Genomic DNA, 23,756 nt, shown 5'->3' on the forward strand with positions numbered 1-23,756 from the left:
CATTGGTATCAGTCAGGTATTCCAGTCCAATCACTCAAACCAGTATTTGTCAATAGGTACATGTTTTGTATAGAGATGTTATCTCCCCCAGTAGAAAGGAAGCCCCTGGAGAGTGAAGCTATTTTTTTTCTTTGTAAACATCTTTTGACATTGGTCATACAACAAAGGAGCCCCAAGTTTATATTTTAAACACTTTTTCTTTTAAATATTATGGTCAAAATGGCATGGTACCATACTTCCTAATTTTAATATTATGAACTTGACAGATATCAACAAACACAAGGATTTCCCTGTACCAAGAAGAGAAAAAAGAGCATTACATATGAAGTTGTGAATCTCCACTACCTACTGCCTATGGGGGTTTTGCTTTTTAATAAATATTTTAAATTTAGCATGGTAGTTCTAACCTGCATGCCTCTGTTCTCTTCTGACCTTCCCTCTGCTCTCTTCACTTTAAAAAAGAAAAAGTTTCATCAGCAACTTTTTCTTTAATTTTTTTCCTTTTTCTTAGTATCACTGTCACTATTTCCACTTCTTTTAGTTCTTCCTTCTTCCCCCAGATGTCTTATACCCTTACCCTTATAACAAATAAGTAGATTCCCACAAAACCAGTACATACATTGGCTATAGCTGAAAATGCATGTCACATTCTACACCTGTGGTTGATCACATCTTAGTTCAAAGGTAGAGGAGAAGCATGTTTTATCATCGGTCTTCTGGAGGCATAATTAGGCACTGGATCATTGATATTAAGTATTTCTTTACAATGTTACACTCATAGTATAAATTATTCATTTATTCAATTTTTATTTATTCAATTCTTCTCATTTCACCACTCTGTATCAATTCACAAAAGTCTTCCCAGGTTTCTCTGAATATTCTATTACATTCACATACCACACAATTTGTGCATGCCTTCCCCAATGGGTGGGAACCCCTTAGTTTCTAGTTCTTTGCTACAACAAAAGTCCTTTCCCTCTGTCTTTGACATCTGAGGATTAAATACAAAAAAGTAGTGTCTCTGGTTCAGTGGGTACATACAGTTTAGTGATATTTTAGTTTAGTTCCAAAATGATTTGCTGAGTAGTTGGACTGCATCCCAATTCCACCAATAGTGACTTAATGTACCTGTCCTCTTATAGTCTCTAATATTTGTCATTTTCCCTCTTTGGTAATCTTTGCCAATCTGATGAGTATTAAGTAGAACCTCAGAGTTGTTTAAATTTGCATTTCTCAGATTATTATTAATTTGGAGCATTTTTTCACATGATTATTGATAGCTTGCATTTCTTCTTTTGAGAACTGCCTGATCATATTCTTTGACTATCTAAGTGTTGAGGAGTGGATTTTTTTTCTTATATATGTGTAGCAATTTCCTATAAGGGTGTCCAAAACTTAGTGCAGTTTTTGTAACTTAAAACTGAACTTTTTTTTTAAGTTCTTTTTTTATAATTAAATTTATTTATTTAACTTTTAACATTCATTTTCACAAAATTTTGGGTTACAAATTTTCTCCCCTTTTATCCCCTCCTCCCCCCAAACACCAAGCATTCTAATTGCCCCTATGACCAATCTGCTCTCTCTTCTATCATCCCTCTCTGCCCTTGTCTCCATCTTCTCTTTTGTCCTGTAGGGCCAGATAGCTTTCTATACCCCTTTACCTGTATTTCTTATTTCCTAGTGGCAAGAACATTACAGTTGATCCTAACACTTTGAGTTCCAACTTCTTTACCTCCCTCCCTCTCCACCCCTTCCCTTTGGAAGGCAAGCAATTCAATATAGCCCAAATCTGTGTAGTTTTGCAAATGACTTCCATAATAGTTGTGTTGTATAGGACTAACTATATTTCCCTCCATCCTATCCTGTCCCCCATTACTTCTATTCTCTTTTGAGCCTATCCCTCCCCATGAGTGTCGACCTTGAATTGCACTCTCCTCCCCATGCCCTCCCTTCTATCATGCCCCCCACCCTGCTTGTCCCCTTATCCCCCACTTTCCTGTATTGTGAGATAGGTTTTCCTACCAAAATGAGCGTGCATTTTATTCTTTCCTTTAGTGGAATGTGATGAGAGTAGACTTCATGTTTTTCTCTCACCTCCCCTCTTTATCCCTCCACTAATGAGTCTTTTGCTTGCCTCTTTTATGAGAGATAATTTGCCCCATTCAATTTCTCCCTTTCTCCTCCCAATATATTTCTCTCTCACTGCTTGACTTCATTTTTTTTTTTAAGATATGATCCCATCCTCTTCAATTCACTCTGTGCACTCTGTCTCTGTGTATGTGTGCGTGTGTGCATGTGTGTGTGTGTAATCCCACCCAGTACCCAGATACTGAAATGTTTCAAGAGTTACAAATATTGTCTTTCCATGTAGGAATGTAAACAGTTCAACTTTAGTAAGTCCCTTATGACTTCTCTTTGCTGTTCACCTTTTCATGGTTCTCTTCATTCTTGTGTTTGAAAGTCAAATTTTCTTTTCAGCTCTGGTCTTTTCATCAAATATGCTTGAAAATCCTCTATTTCATTGAAAGACCATTTTTTCCCCTGAAGTATTATACTCAGTTTTGCTGGGTAGGTGATTCTTGGTTTTAGTCTAAAACTGAGCTTTTGAGACACACCATATATCTTGAATAGTGAACCTTTATCAGAAAAAGTTTGCAGCAAAGATTTTTTTCCCAATTAGCTTTTTTTCTTCGTATTCAAACTACATTAATTTTGTTTGTGTGAAAACTGACCCTTTTATCTACCATGATTCTCTGTGTCCTATGTGTATTTATTCCCTTATTTTTAAAATTCCATTTTATTTTATTTCCTGTTCTAGATTATCTTCCTCACCCCACCCCTCTCCCACCCGTTGAGAAGGCAAGAAATACAATACACATTACACATATGAAGTAAAATGTACTTTGACACATTTTCATCATGAGTCCTTCAGAACCATCTTGGATCACTGTACTGATCAGAGTAGCGAAGTCTTTCACAGTTGATCATTGTTACACTGTTGCTGTCACTGTGTAGATTGTTTTCCTGGGTTCTGCTCACCTCACTTTATATCAATTCATATAGGTCTTCCCAGGTTTTTCTGAAACCAGTTTGTCATTTCTTATAGCACGTCATAATCATATGCCACAACTTGTTCAGTCATTCCCCAACTAATGGGCATTCCTCTTCTCTCTAGTCATAGTTGTGAAAGATATGTTATTCTCTACTCCTAATTTGTTTAGGAGATGACTTCATATATGTAGGTTACTTATTCATTTAGAAATTATAATAGCAGATAGTAGGAGATGTTGATCTAAACCTAATTTCTTTTTTTAGAATTCTTTAAATTTAAATTTAATTTTTGTTACATTTGAAGTTCCAAACTGTCTCCCTTCCTCCCAACATCATAGTAGAGAAGGGCACCATATATCTATATCTATCCATCTCTATATGTGTGTATGTGTGTATATATGTATGTATGTATATACATGCATCTATATGTACATACATATGTGTATGTATATACATACACACACACTCATACCACATACTATGCATACTTCCATTTATTAGTTCTTTCTCTAGAGATGGATAGTATCATCCTTCATGGGTCCTTTGTAGTTGATTTGAACCTCAGAATAACTTAGTCTTTTACAGGGTTTCTTCAAACAATATTGCTGTTACTATATACAACACTTTCCTGGTTCTGCTCATTTTATTTTTCATTATCTCATGCAAATCTTTCTATGTTTTTTCTAAAATCCACCAGCTCATTATTTCTTACAGCACAGTAATATTCCATCAACACAAACCTAATTTCTATCCAACTGCTTTTCAGCTTTTCCAGCAGTTTTTGCCAAGGAGTCTTTACCTTAGTAGTGAGGGTTCCCTGATTTATTCAACACTATGCTACTATCTAAGTGTCATAGTTTCTGAGTCTGGTGTACCTAAACTGTATCACAAATCAAATTTTCTGTTTTTTAGATGAGACTGAATAGTTTTGATGATTCCTGCTTTGTACTTCCCACTTTTTTTCATTACTTCCCTCAAAGTTCTTGACCTTTTGTTTCTCAGATGAATTTTGTGGTGATTATTTCTAATCTAACGGTAATTTAGTAATTTGCTTGGTATGACATTGAATCTGTATACTGATTTAGTTAATATTGTTTTTCTTGTATTGGCACAGCCCAGCCAAGAGCAGTTTATATCAGTGCAGTTATTTTGGTTTGTCTTTATCTCTGTAGAGACTGTTTTGTAGTTGTATTCATAGAATTCCTGTGGGTGTCTTGGTAGCCAGAGTCTCTGATGTTTTATATAGTCAGTAGTTATTTTGAATGGAATTTCTTTCCCTGTCTTTCCTGCTTGCATTTGATGGTAGAGCCATAAGTTTGTTAGTGTGCATTTCTGGTTCTTTGGGGAGCTCATTCAACTTAAAGAGTATTCTCAGAAGTTTCAGCAGTTCCTTAGAAGTTGCTGTTTGCCAGTGACTATGCACAAGTAGCACTTGAGTGTTCACACAAAAGACTGTGTTCCATATTGCAGGGTCAGAGATGTGCTCTGCACTTATAGCCCAAAGGAAATTGAGACCTTTCACTAGATACTCACTTCATTTTTCTCATATGCGTATGATTTGTGTAAGGGTGGACCTGATCAGGCTCACTTTTGTTGATGAAGCACATAAAAGTAGCTCCTGCTATCTCCATGATAATAATAGCTGACATTAACATGGTACTTTAAAGTTAGCAACAGGCTTTGTAGACATCACAACAACCCTGTGAGGTAGGTGCTCTTATTTTCTTTGTTTTACAGATGAGGAAACTGAGACTCAAAGAGGCTAAATGATTTGCCCAGAATCACAGAGGCAGCTAGGTGGCACGTTGAATACAGTGCCAGGTCTATAGTCAGGAAGACCTGAGTTCAAATTTGGCCTCAGACGCTTAATAGCTATATGACCCTGGGTAAGTCACTTAACCCTGTTTACCTCAGTTTCCTCATCTGTAAAATGAGCTTGAGAAGGAAATGGCAAACCATTCCCAGTATTTTGCCAAGAAAACTCCAAAAGGGGTCACAGAGAGTCAGAAAAGACTGAAATAACTAAACAGCAACAGAGCTAGTGTCTAAATCAAGATCTGAACTATATCTCCCTAACTCTGAGTTCAGCATACTAGCCTCATTATTAGACTGTCTCTTTTTATGTCTACTGCTAGTGTCCAAGATTAATTAATATGGGTACTTCATCCAGTTAGACAGTTTTCATAACATTCAGTTGCCAGAAAATCACCTGTAGATAAACTTGGTGCTGAACCCCTCTGATTTTCACCAGGCTAATTCTCAGATGACACACCTATGGTCCATTACTGGGCCCATCCTGAAAGACTTTCCATAGCCTTTCCCATCACCTCCTTGCATCAGAAGAGAACCTCAGCGGAGGCATTCTGCCTTCATATTTCTATAACAATGTTAGTAATAGCTTACGTTTACATGGTACCTTATAACAGCAGCAATGTGTTTTACAAAGTGTTTCATATATACGTTACCTCTTCCAGTCTCTGCAATAATCCATAAGGTAATAGCTCAGATGCTGCTTGACACATGAGGAAACTGAGGCTCAAAGAGATTAAGTGAAGTCATTTAACCCTTAAGTTGAAGGACCTGGATTCACCCTCAATTCTGCTGGCCTCCAATTTAGTCAGTCCTCTTCTCATTACATCATACTTTCTATATGAGTATCCATCAGATCTATCCACAAGAATCTATTAAGCACTTTCATGCCTGGCATTGTCCTAGGTGTATGGGGATATAAATAAAAAAAAAAGACATACAATTCCTACTGTGAAGAAGCTTATACTCAATTGGGGTATAAGACATTTAAGTGTATGGAAAATGAATCTATTATTATTTAACACAAGGTAGTTAGTTAGAGAGGGAGGGCACTAGCTATGGAAGGATCAGGGAATGTTTGCCGTAAAATATGGTTCTTGGGTTGGATCTGGAAGGAATAGAGGGATTCTTCTGTCAGGAGAGAAAGGAGTAAGTTCTAGGCATGAAAAAAGAACAAGGCAAAGGCACAGAAAGAAAAGTTTTCTGTATTGGTGAAAAGGATCAGGTGAAGATTTTCCTCTAACCTTTTACCAAATGAAGGGATATCTGGACTTAAAATTTGCCTTTCTAAGTGTGACAAGGATCATAGGGCCACAGACTTAGAGCTGGACGGGACCTCATAAGATCATCTGGTTCATCCCATTCACTTTATAGATAACAAAACTGAGTGCCAGAGAGGTTAAGTAGTCTGCCTAGGGTCACACAGAGAGTAACAGAAATCATGTGCCAAGATTTGAACTCTGAGGCTTATGTGCTTTTTCTCCCCTCAGGCTATCCAAAAAGGGAGTATAAATTGCAACTTTGCTGGGGTTGCCTTGGGTGATTCCTGGATTTCTCCTGTAGGTAAGGCTTCTCGTCCATTCCCCAACCCATCAGCCCTCAGTTGTGTTTCAGAGCCCTGACTCTGCAGCCCCTTGGAGAAGACAGCAGCTTTTGACCCACTGTCGTCCTCCTCCAATATTAAAAAGCCTCCCAGAGCTTGACAGGAAGCATTGGAACAGAAATTTCCATTTGTTTTAGAAATTGTGAGATAGATGCATATTACAACAGATGATCTTTTTTCACCCTCCCAGTTTCATTAGCTTCCTTGTCCCAAGCACATACGAGTTAGCTGATTTTATTTTTAATTTGAATACTCAAGATTTTGGGGTATAGTTTCGGGAGTCTGAACCAGATAGATGTTGGTTTAGTGCCATACATATATCTCCTGTGGGTAAGGCTGTCAGTAAGATAATATGGTAAATCCACTTAAAAGATAACTTTGTGGTCTCATTTAGGAGCATGACCATGTTCTGTCTGTTTCTGATAATGGGCCATTCTTGCCATTTCTGAAACAGGATGAAAATCACATGAAATGAACTGTGAGTCTTCACTAAGAATTAGTACTTTTCATTTTTCATTGGGAACTTTGGCTCTTAGAAGGTAGTTAAGCTTCTGTGGCCTTTAAGTAAACCTAGGACCTGAGGGGCTTCCTGCTTGATCATAGAACCTTTGAGTAAGAGGAACCTCAGAAGTCATTTAGTCTAATTTGCAGCCTGGAGCAAGACAGGACTCTCTTCTACACCACTGAACTTTTCCAAAGATGGGGAATTTACTCTTGCAAGACATCCCATCCTATTGCTGGACAGCTCCAACTGTAGAAAATTCATATTATTTTGAATCCAGATCGTCCCCCTTTAAGCTTCTACCTATTTTTTCAATTTCTACCTTCTAGTACCATACAGGGGCATTAGTTTAGAATCTTATTAGGGGGATTAGAATCCTCTAATCCCACTTCTCCATGACTGTTCTTCAAATATTTGAAGATGACAATCACATAGTTTCCTTCTTCCCCTTTCACTCTCCTTATTTCTCTCCCAAAGTCAACAAACTTGTTCCTTTACTAGGTCTTCAGATAACATGATCTTCAGCTTCCTTCCTAAATTCTGGCACCTATAATTGAACCCAATATTCTAGAAGTGCACAGTTAGGTGGGGAATTTTCCCAGGCACTGGTTCTTTAGGTTCATGGAGGTTCATTTATTCCTCCTGTTTATATAAAATTACAAAAAACAAAAATCAAACCCAACATTCTGCAAAGCCAATGCCAATGAGTTTGCTGGGTGTGTTTGACTTGTTCTCAGCCTTCCTTAACTAGCTCATTCTCTGAAACAGTAGCCCTAGTACTTGGGGAACAAACAGGATATAGGCCAAGAATGTGGGGGATGAGCTAATGTTTAAAGCTACCAGAAGATGGGAACTGGGCAAAGGGGCCACAATCCACCTGTCAACTACCTTTCTGCAAGGAGACTTAATTATTTATGACAACGTTTATTAAATGTGCAATGAAGTCCTGCCTTGGAGCATGCACCCCACCCTATCCCCATCTCCTAACCACAGAGAAATCCATGAGTATCACCAAAAGAGTATGATTCTGAGTTAAGGAGTCAGGAAGTTATAAAATAAACATTTCAAAATTCTGCTTAGGAGTATAAGTTAGGTTTTGCTTTTTCTCCCTTGAAAACAAAGCTGCAACAAGCTTACTTTATGTATTCTGGAAATATGTGATTCTCTTTAGATTCTGTGCTTTCCTGGGGACCTTATCTATATAGCATGGTAAGTTTTACTTCCTTTATTCCATTTTTTATATCTATCAACTAAATTCCTTCAACTGGAAATATTAAAGTTTGGAGTTGTGTATGTATTGAATTGTCTTTAAATTGCCATTTCTTTTATCAACCGGAAAACTAGTTTATTTAATTGTCTTTGAGGGCTAAAAGAGATTGGTGATTTTTTTTTTTTAATGAACATCCAACCTCCAGAAAATAGGAGTAAATAAATCAGATTTATCATTTTGCCAGGCACATGAACAACTCTTCATATTTTACTAGTAGTTCTTGATTGAAGACAGCTGTCATCAGTTAAATATACTTCAGCTATTTTGCATTGAAATTCTTCCCTTAAGAGATTTTTTTTTAAATTGATGCCCTTTGTTCTGTCAGGGTAGAAGCCCCTCCCATTCCTCTCCTTTACCACTATCACCATCCCAGCCCCCACATTAAAACCTCCCTCGTACGGAAGAAGAAACTGTTAAGCAAAAACAACCAACACACTGAACACTCCCAATAATGATGGCATGTTGTCTTCTGTTCTCCTTACTCTCCTACTTCTTTGAAGGAGAAGGGAGCATGTTACATGATTGGAGATCAGGAGGGGGAAGGGGACGTGAGGGACCAAAATTGCTTATAATTACTCAAAGTTCCATTTCCTTTTAGTGTTTGTTCACTTAAATTATTTTGGTCATGGTTCTTCTACCTTCCCTCTGTGTTAGTTCATCAAAGCGTATCCATGTCTTTCTGAATTCTTGAATTTAATAATGTCTCATGACATGATAATATTCCATTATCTTTTATAGCACAGTTCATTCAATCATTTTCCAATCTGCAGACACTCACTTTTTGTTTAATTCTTTGCACCACACAAAAATGCCTTTATGAATATTTTGGTATATTTGGTGTCTTTATTTGTATTTGAAGTGCTTATCACAGTGCCTGAAATGAAGCAAATACTTAATAAATTGCTTGTTCAGTGACTGACTTTCTTTGACCTATTCAGGGTGTGTGTGTGTGTGTGTGTGTGTGTGTGTGTGTGTGTGTGTGTGTGTGTGTGTGTGTGTGTGTGTACATACCTTAGTAGTGAGATCTCTGAATCAAAGGATATGAACAATTTAGTAGCTTTTCTTACATAATTACACAATTTTCTGGAATGGTTGGACCAATTCACAACTCTACCAACAATGCCTGTCTTCCCATAGACACTCTAATATTTGACTATTTCCTCATTTTTTTGGTCACATTGCCTTCTTATTTATGTGAAATGCAACCTTGAATTGTTTTAAATCATATTTCTCTTATTAGTGAATCAGTATTTTTTTTGTATCATCATTTAACTTGCCTTTCTTCTTTTGGAAACTGTTTATTCATATATTTGCATCAATTTCTTTTGTCATACCCTTATAATGACATTTGATGTGAAGATTTCTTCCCAATTGACAGTTTCTTCTTTTTCATGTGGCCTTTATTTCATATATGCAAAAGTTCTTTTAATCAAAATTGTCTTTTTGTGTGTGTCTGTATGAGATCTCTTCTATCATTTGACTGGTAAAGAATTCTCTCCCCAACCACAGATCTTAATGAAACCTTCTTGTTCTCTGTTATTTTTGTAATATAACATTTTATATTTAGGTATCTTCACTTCCCCCCTCCCCCAAATTCCAAACAATTGCTTGATATTTATTTTTCACATTTTTATTTTACTAAAATAAATAAGATTTTCTATGAGCCCAACAAGATCCTTGTCCCCAAAACAAAACCAAGATTAGACTTTTAAATTAACAACTCTTTTTCCTCTCTGTTTGCATTCTAGTCTCTTCTGGATGATGGAAGTCTAACAGATTTGATAAAAATTGGAGAGAAAATTGTAGAGGCTATGAATTTAGGACTATATGAATGGGCTACCCAGCTGTGGGCAGATGCAGAAACGCTTGTGGAGCAGGTGAGAAAAGAAGTCTGTTTAGGGATAAAATCAGTTATCAGACCTATGAGTTCAGGATCTGAAGAAAAAACTGTTACAAGTAAGAGCAGCATGACTTTTAATTTAATTTCAGGACACAGATGGAGTGAACTTTTACAACGTTTTATATAAAAATCCCCCAGAGAGTATGATGAAGACAAGCCAAGAATTCACCCAGAATCATCTAGGTGAGTTGGGCCTGGTGACCTTAGGTTATACATACCCTAAAGATATACCCAGGTACTGTTTTTGCTTTTCTTTGTGTCCCCAGCTGATAGTACAGAACCTGGAATACAGTAAGTGCTTAATAAATGGTTTTTTTTGATTGACTGTAAGGGAAAAAAGACTTGGAAAATTCTTGTCTGCTTTAGACTCATTATTATTTGCCCTTTATCAGCTCAAACGCCTTATTGATGCATAATTTCCAAGCTGAAAGTCCTTTTTAACTGACTTTTTCACCACTTTGCCAATTATTGAATTTATAGGTAAGCTGTTTTTTTTATTATCTCTTTTTGCTTCTGTTTGCCTGGTGCATAGTAAGTGCTTAATAAATGCCCCGATTGACTTGTGGTATGAGACTGTAGCCTCCCCTGCTCCAGGCAGTCTGCACCCATGACTAACCAATAGGGTGGTTTCCAAGTCCAGGATTCAGTTACAGACTGGACAGCATCTCATCTCACACTTTTTCACTGCATTTCATTTCATGCCAGCCTGTGGTATCTATAGGTGCAACTAGGCCACACACAGCCTTATGCAGTGCTCAGGGTCTGACTTCATGCCCCCTTTCAGCAGCTCGAGTGCTAAACACATGGCCAGCCCTGCCAAGCTCTGCACAAACACTAGTACCTGCTAACTTAGACTTTTGTCAGAGCGTCTCTCCTGCTGACTCTCTAATCTTACAGGAATCCATATGCAGGCAGAACCTTCTCACTACAACTGCTGAGATTCTTTCTATCCTACTGCATTCTTAGACCCCTGAAATTCCAGTCAACACACATCAGCCTCCACTCTACTTTCTCACGCTCCTAAATATCCCCAAGGACTTCATATCGCCATCCTCTCTTCCCTCAACTACTTCCCCCAATTGTCCCTAATGAGAGGCAGCTACTTCTCTTTTCCCCTTCCAACCCCACAGCATTCCTGTTCCTAACCTAGGTTCTCTTAGAGTTCAAAAGCAAAGTAATGGAGTGTACCTTTCTAAAGTAACAAACCATCTCCACTTTCAATTTGTATTTCTTTCAGGGACAGCCAAGATTATTCTTTCCTATCTTCTAACTAAAACACTTCCTTTACAAGCATATCTCCTCCCACCTAAACTCTAACCCTGTCGTATTAGTGTACCTGAAGCTACAAGACTTTATATGTTGGTTTGTAACTTGATCTTTCAAGTAGTTTCACTGTGGAGGCTTTGTAAGAAAGAGGCTGTCATGATATTTTTTTCTTTTTGGATTTATTTTCAGTCCAATGACTCAATGCAGACTGGTTTTGTTTCAGTTCGACTTTATCACCGCCATGTGAGACAACTACACCAGGAGAAGTTAAGTGCACTCATGAATGGACCCATCAGAAAGAAGCTCAAAATCATTCCAGATTTTGTCACCTGGGGAGGTATTAGTTAATATCATTAGGTTCCATTTATAGAGGATTTTGGAGAAGACAACATTTATAAACTTTAAGATTTACAGTATACTTTTCCTCCATGTTTTATCAATGCCTTTTGTTTAATTCCCAATATCCTACCCCCACTTTGAACCTGCTTTTGTAACAAAGCAGTAAGCAGAACAGACTGAGAAAGTCACCAAGTCTGGCAATGTATGCAGAATTCCCACACCCAGAGGTCCCTACCTCTACTGAGAAAAGGGATGTGTAACATGTTTTCCATCCTCCAAAACCAAGATTGACTTCTGCTCGAATTCAGCAGGCTTTTAATGTTATTTTCTTTTTCATTATTGTATTGGTTGTATGTGTTGTTTTTGTGGTTCTGCTTTCTTCACTTCATACAGGTCTTTCCACATCTCTGAATTCCTCCTATTTATTATTTCTTATGGCACAATAATATTCCAATACATTCGTATGCCACAGTCGGTTCAGTCATGCCCCAGCTTGTGAGCATCCACTTTGTTGCCAGTGTGTTTGCTAACATAAAGCATGCTACTACAAATAATTTTTTCCACGTGTCTTTCTTTCTGTAACTGCCCTTCTTAGAGTATATGCCCCTAGTAGGAACTCTGGGGCAAAGGGTAGGAACAATTTCATCATTTTTTCTTGTGTAATTCCACATTTTTTTCTAAAATGTTTGGACCAGTTTGTTGCTGTACCAACAGTGTATCAGTGTGCCTCTTTCAAACCCCTCCAACATGAACTGAGTCATATTTACTAATTTATGGGGTCTAAGGCAAAACCTCAGTTATTTTATTGTGCATTTCTCTTATTAATGCCTCAGAGCATCTGTTCTTTTAATTGGTAAATTCTTTATTCAGATCTTTTAACTACTTGTTTATCAGCGTCTTCAAGTTATATTTGTGTCAATTGTCTCTATATCTTAGATTACACACTTTGATCAGCAATATTTGACAGAAAGAGGCAAAGATTTTTTCCTCCACTTGACATTTTCCTTTCCAGGACTTAGCATAGTGTCTGTCATATAGCAGGCATTTTATAAATGCTTGCTGACTTCTTATTCCTAACTATGTTGATTTTGTTCATGCAAAAGCATTTTAATTTTATGCAAGCAAAATTTTCTATTTTATCTTCCTACTTGGCTAAGAATTTTTCCCTAAGCCACTGGTGGTGAAAGAGTCTTCCCTCCATTTTCCCTTTTTTTATGAGGTGATCTTTTGTATTTAGGTCAAGTAGCTATTTGGAGTTCATTGTGATGTATAGGGTAAATGCTGAGCCAAATGTAACTTTCTTGCTCAACTGCTTTCAAGTTTTGCTGGCAGTTCTTCTTATAATCCTTTGCCCAGTCATTTATGTTCTTGGGTTCATCAAACAGTAGTCTATAATCGTTTTCTTTTTCTCTTCTTCCTCCTTCTCCTCCTTCTTCTCCCCTTCCCCTCTTCTTCCTTTCTTTCTTTGTAACACCTTTGTGACTTAGGTTGTACAGGTTATCTCCACTTTAACAGAACTGATAATAATGATTACGTGTGTATGTATAATGCTTTCTTTAAAACAGGATACTTTTTCTAAAAGTGTCTTTCTTTTGTCAGTTCAGTTATTATCTCCTCAAACCTGTAAGGAATTATCCCTGTTCTACAGATGGTGTAGCCTAGACCCAGAGGATATAAATGACTTGCCCAAGGTCACACAGCTAATGCAAAACCAGGACGCAAATTCAGGTCTTCTCAATCCTTGCCCACGGCTCTTTCTTTTAGGCCACTTTACCTCTGAAGACCATCACTGACCCTTTCTGTACCTCTGTTTAAAGGAGACGCTGTAGTTGAGGCTACGTGGATTGGCTTAACTTGTTAAGTGTTTCTAGTGGTGGCCAGCACAAAATTATTTAGGGAGGCCTAGAAATATCTGGCTTCTGAGCCTCTGTGTCACTTTGTGACATTAGGCAAACTACTCCCCCAAGGTCTAGTTTCTCTTTAATAAGATATAATGAAATCTGCCAAATCATTACCAGGCATTTAGATGAAATGTGCTGGTGGTTCTTTTTATACTTGCCCATCCTTCCCTCAATCTTTGGTTATCACAGAGTCAGGGTGCATTAGGACCAAGGCCAGAAACCATACCCTGAGAGCTTAACCCTTTCGCTCTAGAACTCTTATCCTGAGAATTCCAAATGGTGAGCTGGTTTCCACTGCCCACTATTTCAGCCTGCGCTCAGCTGTGGTTTACTCCCCAGGCACCTCCTTCCACCACACCCCTTCCAGTTCTGCAACCATAATGAAATCAGTACAAGAAAAGGTGTGCCAATCTACTGCTCTATGGCTTTTTACTCACCAACCTAGTAACTTTCCAAAGCAAAACTCCTCTCCAGCTACCATTCCCTTATATGTTTTATCTCTGTTCACTAGAATGTAAATTTGAGGGCAGGATTATTTTTGCACTTCTTTTGTATCCCTATTCCTTAGCACAGTATATAGGAAATATTTATTAAATGCTTATTCGTTTATTGAGATAGGGCCATATTAACTAAGCACCTGTGACTGATTCACTACTTAGAACAGTACTATTAAAGTAAATTATATACTGAAACTACTTATGTCATGTATCCAGTGACTTCTCTTATTCTGATTAAGTCAAGCCTAATCCATTTTTTCTCTTTCTACATATGCAGAACAATCAAGTTTAGTTTTCAAAAACATGGAAATGGACTTCATGAAGCCTGCGATTAACATTGTAGATGAACTGCTGGAAGCTGGAGTCAACGTCATCATTTACAATGGGCAATTAGATCTCATAGTGGACATTATTGGTAGGGAAGGATGGAGAGGGGAAGGCAAATAGATCTCATAGTGGACACCATGTGTGGGAAGGGTTGAGGTGGGTAGAGAAAGATATGATAACATGGAGAGAGTTTCAGGAATTGACCTAAAAACAAACAGACAATGAAAATTCACTGACTAGGCAAGTAGAATTGATGATATTAAGTTTGTTGGGAAGCTGGTCATCTCTATCCTGTTGTGTCTTCCCTGCCAGTCAGCTCTCAGATCTTGTGATAAAATTGGGCTGCTTCATCTCAGCTCTCTTCCCCTCTCCAGCCTTTCAAGTTAAAGAGCATTTATTAAGCAGCTGCTTTGTGCCAAACACTGTGCTAAACACTGGGGGTACAAAGGAAGACAAAAGTGGTCACTGGGTCAAGGAGCTCCCATCCTAATGGGAGAGAAGGGGAGTGGGAAAGGCCTTTGATCTGAGATCTGAAGGAAATCAGAGAATGCCAGAGGCAGAGGTGAAGAGGGAGGGCATTTCGGGCAAAGGGAACTTCTAGTGAGAATACACCAATAGGGAGATGGTGTCTCCTGTGGAAAGAACAAGGAGACCAGTGTAACTAGGTTGTGTAGTAGATGGGAGGGAACAAGGTGTGAGAAACCTGAAAAGGTAGGAAAGGAGTGAGTTATGAAGGGCTTCAAACACCAAACAGGATTTTATACATAATCTTGAAGGTGAAGGGAGGCACAGAAGTTGAATGAATGGGAGGCAAGGATGGGAAGGGCATTGTGAAGTCAGACTTGTGCTTTAGAAAAGTCACTGGTAGCTGAGTGGAGGATGGACGGGAGTCAAAGAAAAAGAAAGAAAGCAGGTAGCATAAGGATGAATAGTACCTTGCTTGCACTCCCACTTTTGGAGGCCAATATCAATGGATAGTAGAGAACATAGAGAAGAGTAAGGTAGAAGGGAACTAGAAAGGTAGGAGAGGGCCAGGTGGCCACTTCAGATTTGAGAAATGCCTGACTACTGTCATTGCACATAGCCTGCTCTTTGTCTGCATGAGGCAGCTGACTGTGTTTGGAGCTGTCTCCTTGCCCATACAGTTATTTATGGGAGTCTCTTAATGCCATATCAGGTTGCTGGAGAGGTATTTGACTAGCAATTATGGGAAAAATGGAAACTTGTGCCTCTCTACAGTGCAGATAGACTTGGGTGGTCCATTTCTATGGGTTATAGCCCTTTTGTAGCCAGCCACTGACAGCAATAGGAGAAGTCTGTCTGACAAGAGAGCTGTCTTGTTGGAGACTGCTGATAATGTTCATTTCTTTGTCTTTCTCATCACTGACAGGTCAGGAGGCATGGTTGCGTAAACTGAAGTGGCCTGAGCTGACTACTTTCATTCAGAAGAAAAGGAAGCCTCTGTATGTTGATCCTGGATCTTATGATACATCTGCTTTCTATAAGTCCCATAAGAACCTTGCTTTCTACTGGATTCTCAAGGCTGGCCACATGGTAAGGAAAACATTTTGTTCCAGAATGAAAAGTGTGTGTCCTCTAGGCTGGCATACACAGGCATATTGGAGAAGCCAAAGGCTGGCTATGATAGCCTGCACCATGTGTCTTTCTTTCTTCCCTTTTTTTTTTAATTGTATTTATTTATTTATTTTTAGATTTCAACATTCATTTCCACAAAATTTCGAGTTCCAGTTTTTCTCCCCATCTCTCCCCTCCCCCCACCCCATAACACCTTGCATTCTGATTACCCTTTCCCTCAATGTACCCTCCCTTCTATCACACCCCACCCTTCACTTATCCCCATCTGCTCTCTTTTCTTGTAGGGCAAGATAAATTTCTATACGCGACTACCTGTGTTTCTTATTTCCCAATTATATGCAATAATAATTCTTAACATTTGTTTCTAATACTTTGAATTCCAACTTCTCTCCCTCCCTCCCTACCCATCCCCACTGAGAAGGCAAGCAATTAAATACAGGCTATATAAGTGTCGTTTTGCAAAAGACTTCCATAATAATCATGTTGTATAATACCAACTATATTGCCCTTTATCCTACCCTGTCCCCCCCTTTTTTATTCTCTCATTTGACCTTGTCCCTTCCCAAAAGTGTTTACTTCTAGTTACTCCCTTCTCCTATTTGCCCCCCTTCTATCATTCCCCTCACCCCACTTGTCCCCTCCTCCCCTACTTTCCTGTAGTGTAAGATAGATTTTCATACCAAATTTAGTGAGCATGTTATTCTCTCCTTAAGCCATATGTGAAGAGGGTAAGCTTCACTTTTCCCCTCTCCCCTTCTCCCTTTTCTCCTCCATTGAACAAAATTTTTCTTATCTCTTTTTTGAGTTATAGCCTGCCCCATTCCCTTTCTCCCTTTCTCCTTCCAGTATTTTCCTTCCTCACCCCTTAATTTTTTATTTTATTTTTTTTATGGATATCATCCCTTCTGATTCAACCCAACCTGTACTCTCTGTCTATATATGTGTGTAGGTGTCCCTCCACCTACCCAAATACTGAGAAAAGTCTCAAGAGTTACAAATATTATCTTTCCATGTAGGAATGTAAACAGTTCAGCTTTAGAAAGTCTTTTATGATTTCTCTTTCCTGTTTACCTTTTCATGCTTCTCTTGATTCTTGTGTTTGAAAGTCAAATTTTCTCTTCAGTTCTGATCTTTTCATCATGAATGCTTGAAAGTCCTCTATATCACTGAATGACCATTTATTCCCTTGAAGTATTATACTCAGTTTTGCTGGATAGGTGATTTTAATCCCAGTTCCTTTGACTTCTGGAATATCCAATTCCAAGCCCTTTGATCCCTTAATGTAGAAGCTGCCAGATCCTGTGTTATCCTGATTGTATTTCCACAATACTTGAATTGTTTCTTTCTAGCTGCTTGCAATATTTTCTCCTTGACCTGGGAACTCTGAAATTTGGCCACAATATTCCTAGGAATTTCTCTTTTCAGGTATCTTTCAGGAGGTGATTGGTGCATTCTTTCAATATTTATTCTGCCCTCTGGTTCTAAAATATCAGGGCAGTTTTCCTTGATAATTTCATGGAAGATAATGTCTAGGCTCTTTTTTTGATCATGGCTTTCAGGTAGTCCCATAATTTTTAAATTGTCTCTCCTGGATCTATTTTCCAAGTCAGTTGTTTTTCCAATGAGATATTTCACATTATCTTCTATTTTTTCAAACTTTTGGTTTTGTTTTTTAACTGCTTGGTTTATCTCATAGTCATTAACTTCCCTGAACTTGATTTTCTCTTTTAAAGAACTATTTTGTTAGTGAGCTTTTGAACCTTCTCCTCCATTTGGCTAATTCTGCTTTTTAAAGCCTCCTTCTCTTCATTGGCTTTTTGGACCTTTTTTTTCAGTGAGTTAGCTTCTTTGTAAAGGTGTTATTTTTCTCAGCATTTTTTTGATTTTCCTTTAGCAGGCTGCTGACACGCTTTTCAAGCTCCTCTATGGCCTGAGCCCATTTCATATTCATTTTTGAGGCACTGGAGGAAGAAGCCTTGACTTCTTCTGACAGTATGCCTTGTTCTTCCTCATCTGAAAGGATGGAAGGAGACACCTATTCACCAAGAATGTAACCTTCTATGGTCTTATTTTCTTTCCCTTTTTTGGGCATTTTCCCAGCCAGTTACTTGACTTCTGAATCCTTTGTCAAGAGGAGGGTCCTAGTGCTTCTCCTCTCCCCAGTACCTTGCTCAAGGCTGAGATTCAGATCAGCTGCTCAATTCCCCCAGTGGCTTTAGGTGGAGGCAGGGCCACTACTGAGGGCTGAGGTTCAGATCAGCTGCTTAGTTCCACCAGAGGTTTTAAACTGAGCTGCCTGGACAATGGACCCAGGCTACCTCTGAGTAAGCCACCTGCCACCTGCTGCTACTGCCACCTGGGGCCAATGCTGAGGGAACCCCATTCCCCTCTCTCACAGCTGGGAAAGCCTTCCCACACTGACCTTTGGAGCTTTTTTTGTCACTTATGGGTTGAGGGATCTGGGACCCTCCCTGCTGGGTACTCTGCCCCAGAGGTCTGTTCAGGTCCTGTTCCTCCCAGTGCTGCGTGGCCAGGGCTGGGCTCCACTCTGCTCAGCATCCTGTAAGATAGACTTTTCCTGTTGGCCTTCCAAGTTACCTTTGGCTAGAAACCTCTTTCGCTCTGTTGTTCTGTGGCTTCTGCTGCTCTAGAATTTGTTGAGTCATTTTTTACAGGTATTTTGTGGGCTGTGGGGGAAGTGCTAGAGTATATGCGTCTTTCTATTCTGCCATCTTTGCTATGTGTCTTTCTATGGGCAACGAGGTGGCATAGTAGATAGACTCAGGCTTGGAGTCAGGAACACCTGAGTTCAAATCTGATCTCAGATACCTATTAACTATGTGACCCTAGGTAAGTCATTTAACTCTATTTACCTCCATTTCTTCATCTGTAAAATGAGCTGGAAAAAGAAATGGCAAACCACTTCAGTATCTTTGGCCAAAAGAAAAAAACCCAAATGGGGTCATGAAGAGCAGGACATGACTAAAAATAACTAAACAACCATAAAATGTGTCTCTCTAAACTATTTAGTACTAAGACTGATAGTGATAGTTTTACTGAAATCTCACCATCATTTTTGAGGCTAAACAAATTACTAGGTAAATTACCTGGTAGCTCTTTTGCACTTACTTTGTATATATCTAAATGTGTATGCGATGTCTCCCCTCAGGGAGTTCATCTCAACAGTACCTGACATGTAGTAGGCATTTAATAAATGCTTGTTGATTCACTGAGAAGATGAACAGAGTGGAGTTGAGTGAATTTGTGAAATCAAACACTTCCCCTTGCACAACTAGCTAAAATGTATTATGCCCTGAGGTAATAGAAGGTTTGACTGGGTACAAGGAAGGAAAAGGTATTTTGGAGCATAGGAACACCAAAGAGAAGGTGCTAGCCTGGATGGGGTGGGGGCACCCAGGGAAATTGTAAGCATTGAGAACACTGGGATGCACAGATTGGTGATCATTCACATCAGCCACAAAGGGAAATAAGGGGCAGTGCATAAACTCAGCACAATTTATCATAGCTGAGAAAACCAGACAGCACAAGTCATTATGGGATCTTTACAGGGAAAAGACATTAGATACACGCAAACCGTTTAAAATTTTTCCAATTTTCCATTCCTTTAATTATTTCTATTGATTTTACTTCAGATAATTTCTAGGTTTTCCATGACTCTTAAATAAGAATACTGATCCTTCCCTCATACCCTTTCAAGAGGAAGAGACTCTTTGCCATGGGAAATGTGACTCTTTTTAGAAATATGCCCCAAGTGTTATTTTTATGATTAATACCTTACTTCTATGTAGCATGCCCTATGTAACATTACCCTGAACAATATAATCTGACAATAATAGCACTAATAAATTAAAATTAAATGCTACCCAGGATGGTAGCAGAAAAACCTGGAAAGACTTATGTAAAGTGAACTGAGCAGAGCCAGGAGATCATTGTACCTGTGTACAACTGTATGACAACTTGTGTTACAACTGTGTAACAGCAAAATTACACAATGATCAATTCTGAGTCACTTAACTCTATTCAGCCCTACAATGATTCAAGACAGTTCTGAAGAACTTACAATGAAAAATGCTATTCACTTCCAGGGAAAGAACTGATGGAGTGTGAATGTGGATCAAAGCATACTTTTAAAACTTTATTTTTCTTTGGGTTTTGGTTTTTTGGGTTTGGTTTTGGGGTTTGTTTGGTCTGTGTTCTCTTTTTCTACATGGCTAATATGGAAGTATGTTTTGCATGACTGCACATATATAATTATCATAAGGTTTTCCTTCTTGGGGGGCTGGGAAGAAGGGAGGGAATTTGGAACTCAAAAATTATTTTAAAATGTTAAAAATTATTGTTATGTGTAATAGAGAAAAAAATAAAAACATTGTGAAGAATAAAAAATTAAATGCTACCCTAACCCTGCAAAGCCCTTGCATAACATTGATCTGATATCTGGAATTAGGTCACTAGCAACTGCCTGCAGAACCTTATTTCATTTAAAGTTGTGTTTTCATGGATATGCCTGTATTTATTCTTTCTTTCTTTGTTACTTCCTTCCCTCTATCTTTTTTTCTCCTCTCTCTCCCTCCCTCCCTCTCTCTCTCTCTCTCTCTCTCATACAATCATGGTACAGTGGGAAGAGTGCTAGATTTGGAGTCACCATCTGTAGTCACATCTCAGTTCTGCCACTTCTTGTGTGACCTTTGACAAACCATTTCACTTGTCATCCTCTCCACTTCCTGCCCTCTAAAGTCAGGCAATTTAAAGGGCCTCCAAGTTCCCTTTCAGTTCTCCATCTAAAAGCCTGAGATTTCTTAGACACTACCCCCTAACTCCAAGTCCCCAAAATGAACCTAACAATTGCAAAGCCATTTTAAACAGTAATATCTAAACTCATTTTTCTTCCCAGGTTCCATCAGACCAAGGGGAAATGGCCTTGAAAATGATGAGGATGGTGACTGGACAAGAAGAGAGTTGAGATGGAAGGCAGCTGACCTGGCCTCTGTAGCTCAGTACAATGTCAAGGGCACATTGCTGAGTTGGGTAACAGAATGGCCACTGGGTTGCCCAGGGCCTTTCTTTTTTAGACATCAAACAATTAATTCTTTATGATCTGTGAAACCTTGAGTCATCATACAAATCTTCTTAATTTGAGGATTTGCTGTGACTGAAAGCCTCCCAAGACTACCTTCCAAAAATGCCCTTTGGTTTAGGGTTGAGTTTTGGTGGGTGTTTTTGTTTCTTGGTTTGTTTTTTTGTTTGTTTGTTTGTTTGGGGGTTTGTTTGCTTTTGTGGGGACCACAGGATGCCTAAGACCTTTTTTATGGACCTGTTTTCATCAAGATGAAGTTTCAAGTGCTTTTGTGTGCTTCTCATTAATGAAGCCAATCTTGGCATTGTTTTTAGATTTGAGATCTTTAATTAGTTAAAAGAATCCAAATTTATTCTATGTTTACTTTGTCAGCAGTCAGCATTTCAGTACTGAACCCTCTTGAGGCTTTTGTTTACACTTGAAAAAAAATCAACAGATATTGGTTGCCTGCACACATAAGAGTTCCAATCCAACAAGCATTTACTAAGCACCAACTATATGCAAAGCACTGACAGCAAATTTTCCTATGTGGACTTGAAGAAGGAGAGCAGGTTCTCAACTTCCTCCTGTCTGTTGAAGAGAGTTTTAATTCTGACACCACTGAACCATCACCAGCCTGGGATTCAGCCTCTCCTGCTACCTCCTGCCTGTCTGTACTCCGACTGGTCTGCGATGACAACGTTCTTCATAGAATCCACCCATAACTCATATCAGATCTAACCCTTCATGCCTTGACCATTAAAAATCAAAAATGTTTCCTCATTTCTGTACCTTGATCTTTTCTTTAAGACCTTAACCTGAAACGCCCAAGGTCTCACATGGCATCCTGGGCCATCTCCATTCGTCCTGATGAATATTAGGCCACTGGACCCAGATGGCTCAGGAGAAGAAAGTGAGGCTGGTGACCTTGCACAGCCCTCCCTCACTCAAATCAAAGTCAACTGCAAGTCATATCATCATCTTGATGTCCTGGGCCTCTTTGAGAACAAAGGACAAACACAATAACAATAACCCAGCTGTTCTCAGGTTCTCTGGCAGATGTAACTCTATGTCTTACTTCATAGTTCAGCAAGGTAACATCATTGAGAGTGACAGGAAGAGGGCAGGCTTGCATTTCCTAGCTAGGACTGTTTTAGAACTGCTTCAGTCCACAACAGAACTCATTATCTATCTCTCCAAACTCACCGTCTCCTCCAAACTGCATCATTCTTCCAATCTCCCACATTCATAATCTCAGTGTTACCTTTGACCCCTTACTTTCATTAGACTTCTAGATCCATTCAGTTGCCAAATGTCTTTTTTTCTTACCTCTGTAGAATCTCACATCTGTCCTCTTGTTCACTTCTCTCCACTCTTGTGGCTACCATCAGGTACTTACTCACTTTTCATCTAGACTATCGAAATGGCTTCCTATTTAGTCTCCTTGCCCCTAGTCTCTCTCTACTCTAATTTATTATCCACACAGCTGACAAAGTAGTTTTCCTAAAGCACAGATCTGACTGTGAATAAACTCCAGTGGGTCCCTATTACTCCTAGCCTCTAGGATCAAATGTAAACTCAGTTTGACATTTAATGTCCTTCACAATCTAGCCGAATCCTACCTTTCTAACCTTATCACTCATTATTCTCCATACTTATGATTCTGCCAAAGTTGCCACCATATATTTCCTCACACACAGATTTCCATCTCTCATCTCCATGCCTTTGCATTGACTGTTCTGGAATGCACTACATCCTCTCCTTTACCTATTAAAATGCCGAGTTTCCTTCATAGCACAGCTCCAACTTCATCGTCTACTTGAAATGAAATCTTTCCTGATCCATCCAACTATTAGTGCCTTTTCTTCAATGCTTTATATACATATATGTATATACACAGATCAGTTTATGGATATCTATCAGTCTATCTTGTCTGTCCTCACTAGTTTATAAACTTTGAGGGTAGGGTCTTTTGTCTCTATCTCCACTGTCTGGCATAGTGCCTAACTCGTAGTAGTTTTTTATTGTTTGATGGTGAATTTATTACAAGGTGTAATTACAAGTTCAGTAAGACTTCAGTGAAGTTTTAGCTTGATAGGAAGATTATAATTTATGTAAAATATGGCAAAAGGTAATTTATTTCCAGTTCAGCAAGAATTTATTAAGTACCTACTAAGTGCAGGGACTGTTTTTGGCACTGGAGATGCAAAGACAAAAAACAGACCCTGACCTCAAAGCTCCAAGCCTCTGGAAATCTCTTCCCAGGAAAATGAAAGCTTTGAAGTTTTTTGTTTTGTTTTCATTTTCTGTGCCTAGCACATAGTAGGTGCTTAAGTGTCAATTCATTTAGAAATAAATGGGTTTTACATGAACCAAAATCTGCCCACTCACCTTTAGTTTCATTATGGGGCTTCACTAAAATCTGGCTAAGCTTGTAAAACAGTCCCTGATCTTCTCAAGGGGGTATGTATTCATAAGACAGGTTCTGGATCTCTCTCTCTCTCTCTCTCTCTCTCTCTCTCTCTCTCTCTCTCTCTCTCTCTCTCTCTCTCTCTCCAGCACCTAGCATATGTTTAATAAATGTTGACTAATTACCTTGTTAAATCTAACACTGAAAA

At 38.8% G+C, this 23,756-nt stretch overlaps 1 protein-coding gene across 2 annotated transcripts in view; it reads left to right on the forward strand.

Annotated features, from left to right (window-relative positions):
- The window catches only part of SCPEP1 (serine carboxypeptidase 1), a 37,439-nt gene extending 15,518 nt beyond the window's left edge, over positions 1–21,921 (forward strand). For both annotated transcript variants that reach the window (XM_072646777.1, XM_072646778.1), the window contains 8 exons: positions 6,351–6,423; positions 8,137–8,174; positions 9,984–10,112; positions 10,225–10,318; positions 11,625–11,738; positions 14,416–14,553; positions 15,856–16,019; positions 20,977–21,921. In XM_072646777.1, the coding sequence (XP_072502878.1) occupies positions 6,351–6,423; positions 8,137–8,174; positions 9,984–10,112; positions 10,225–10,318; positions 11,625–11,738; positions 14,416–14,553; positions 15,856–16,019; positions 20,977–21,045 (819 nt within the window). In that variant the 3' untranslated portion in view covers positions 21,046–21,921. The remainder of the gene's footprint in view (positions 1–6,350; positions 6,424–8,136; positions 8,175–9,983; positions 10,113–10,224; positions 10,319–11,624; positions 11,739–14,415; positions 14,554–15,855; positions 16,020–20,976) is intronic.
- The last annotated feature ends 1,835 nt before the right edge of the window (positions 21,922–23,756 follow it).

Source organism: Notamacropus eugenii, chromosome 2 (assembly GCF_028372415.1).
Source record: "Notamacropus eugenii isolate mMacEug1 chromosome 2, mMacEug1.pri_v2, whole genome shotgun sequence".
In the NCBI taxonomy this organism is placed as follows: domain Eukaryota; kingdom Metazoa; phylum Chordata; class Mammalia; order Diprotodontia; family Macropodidae; genus Notamacropus; species Notamacropus eugenii.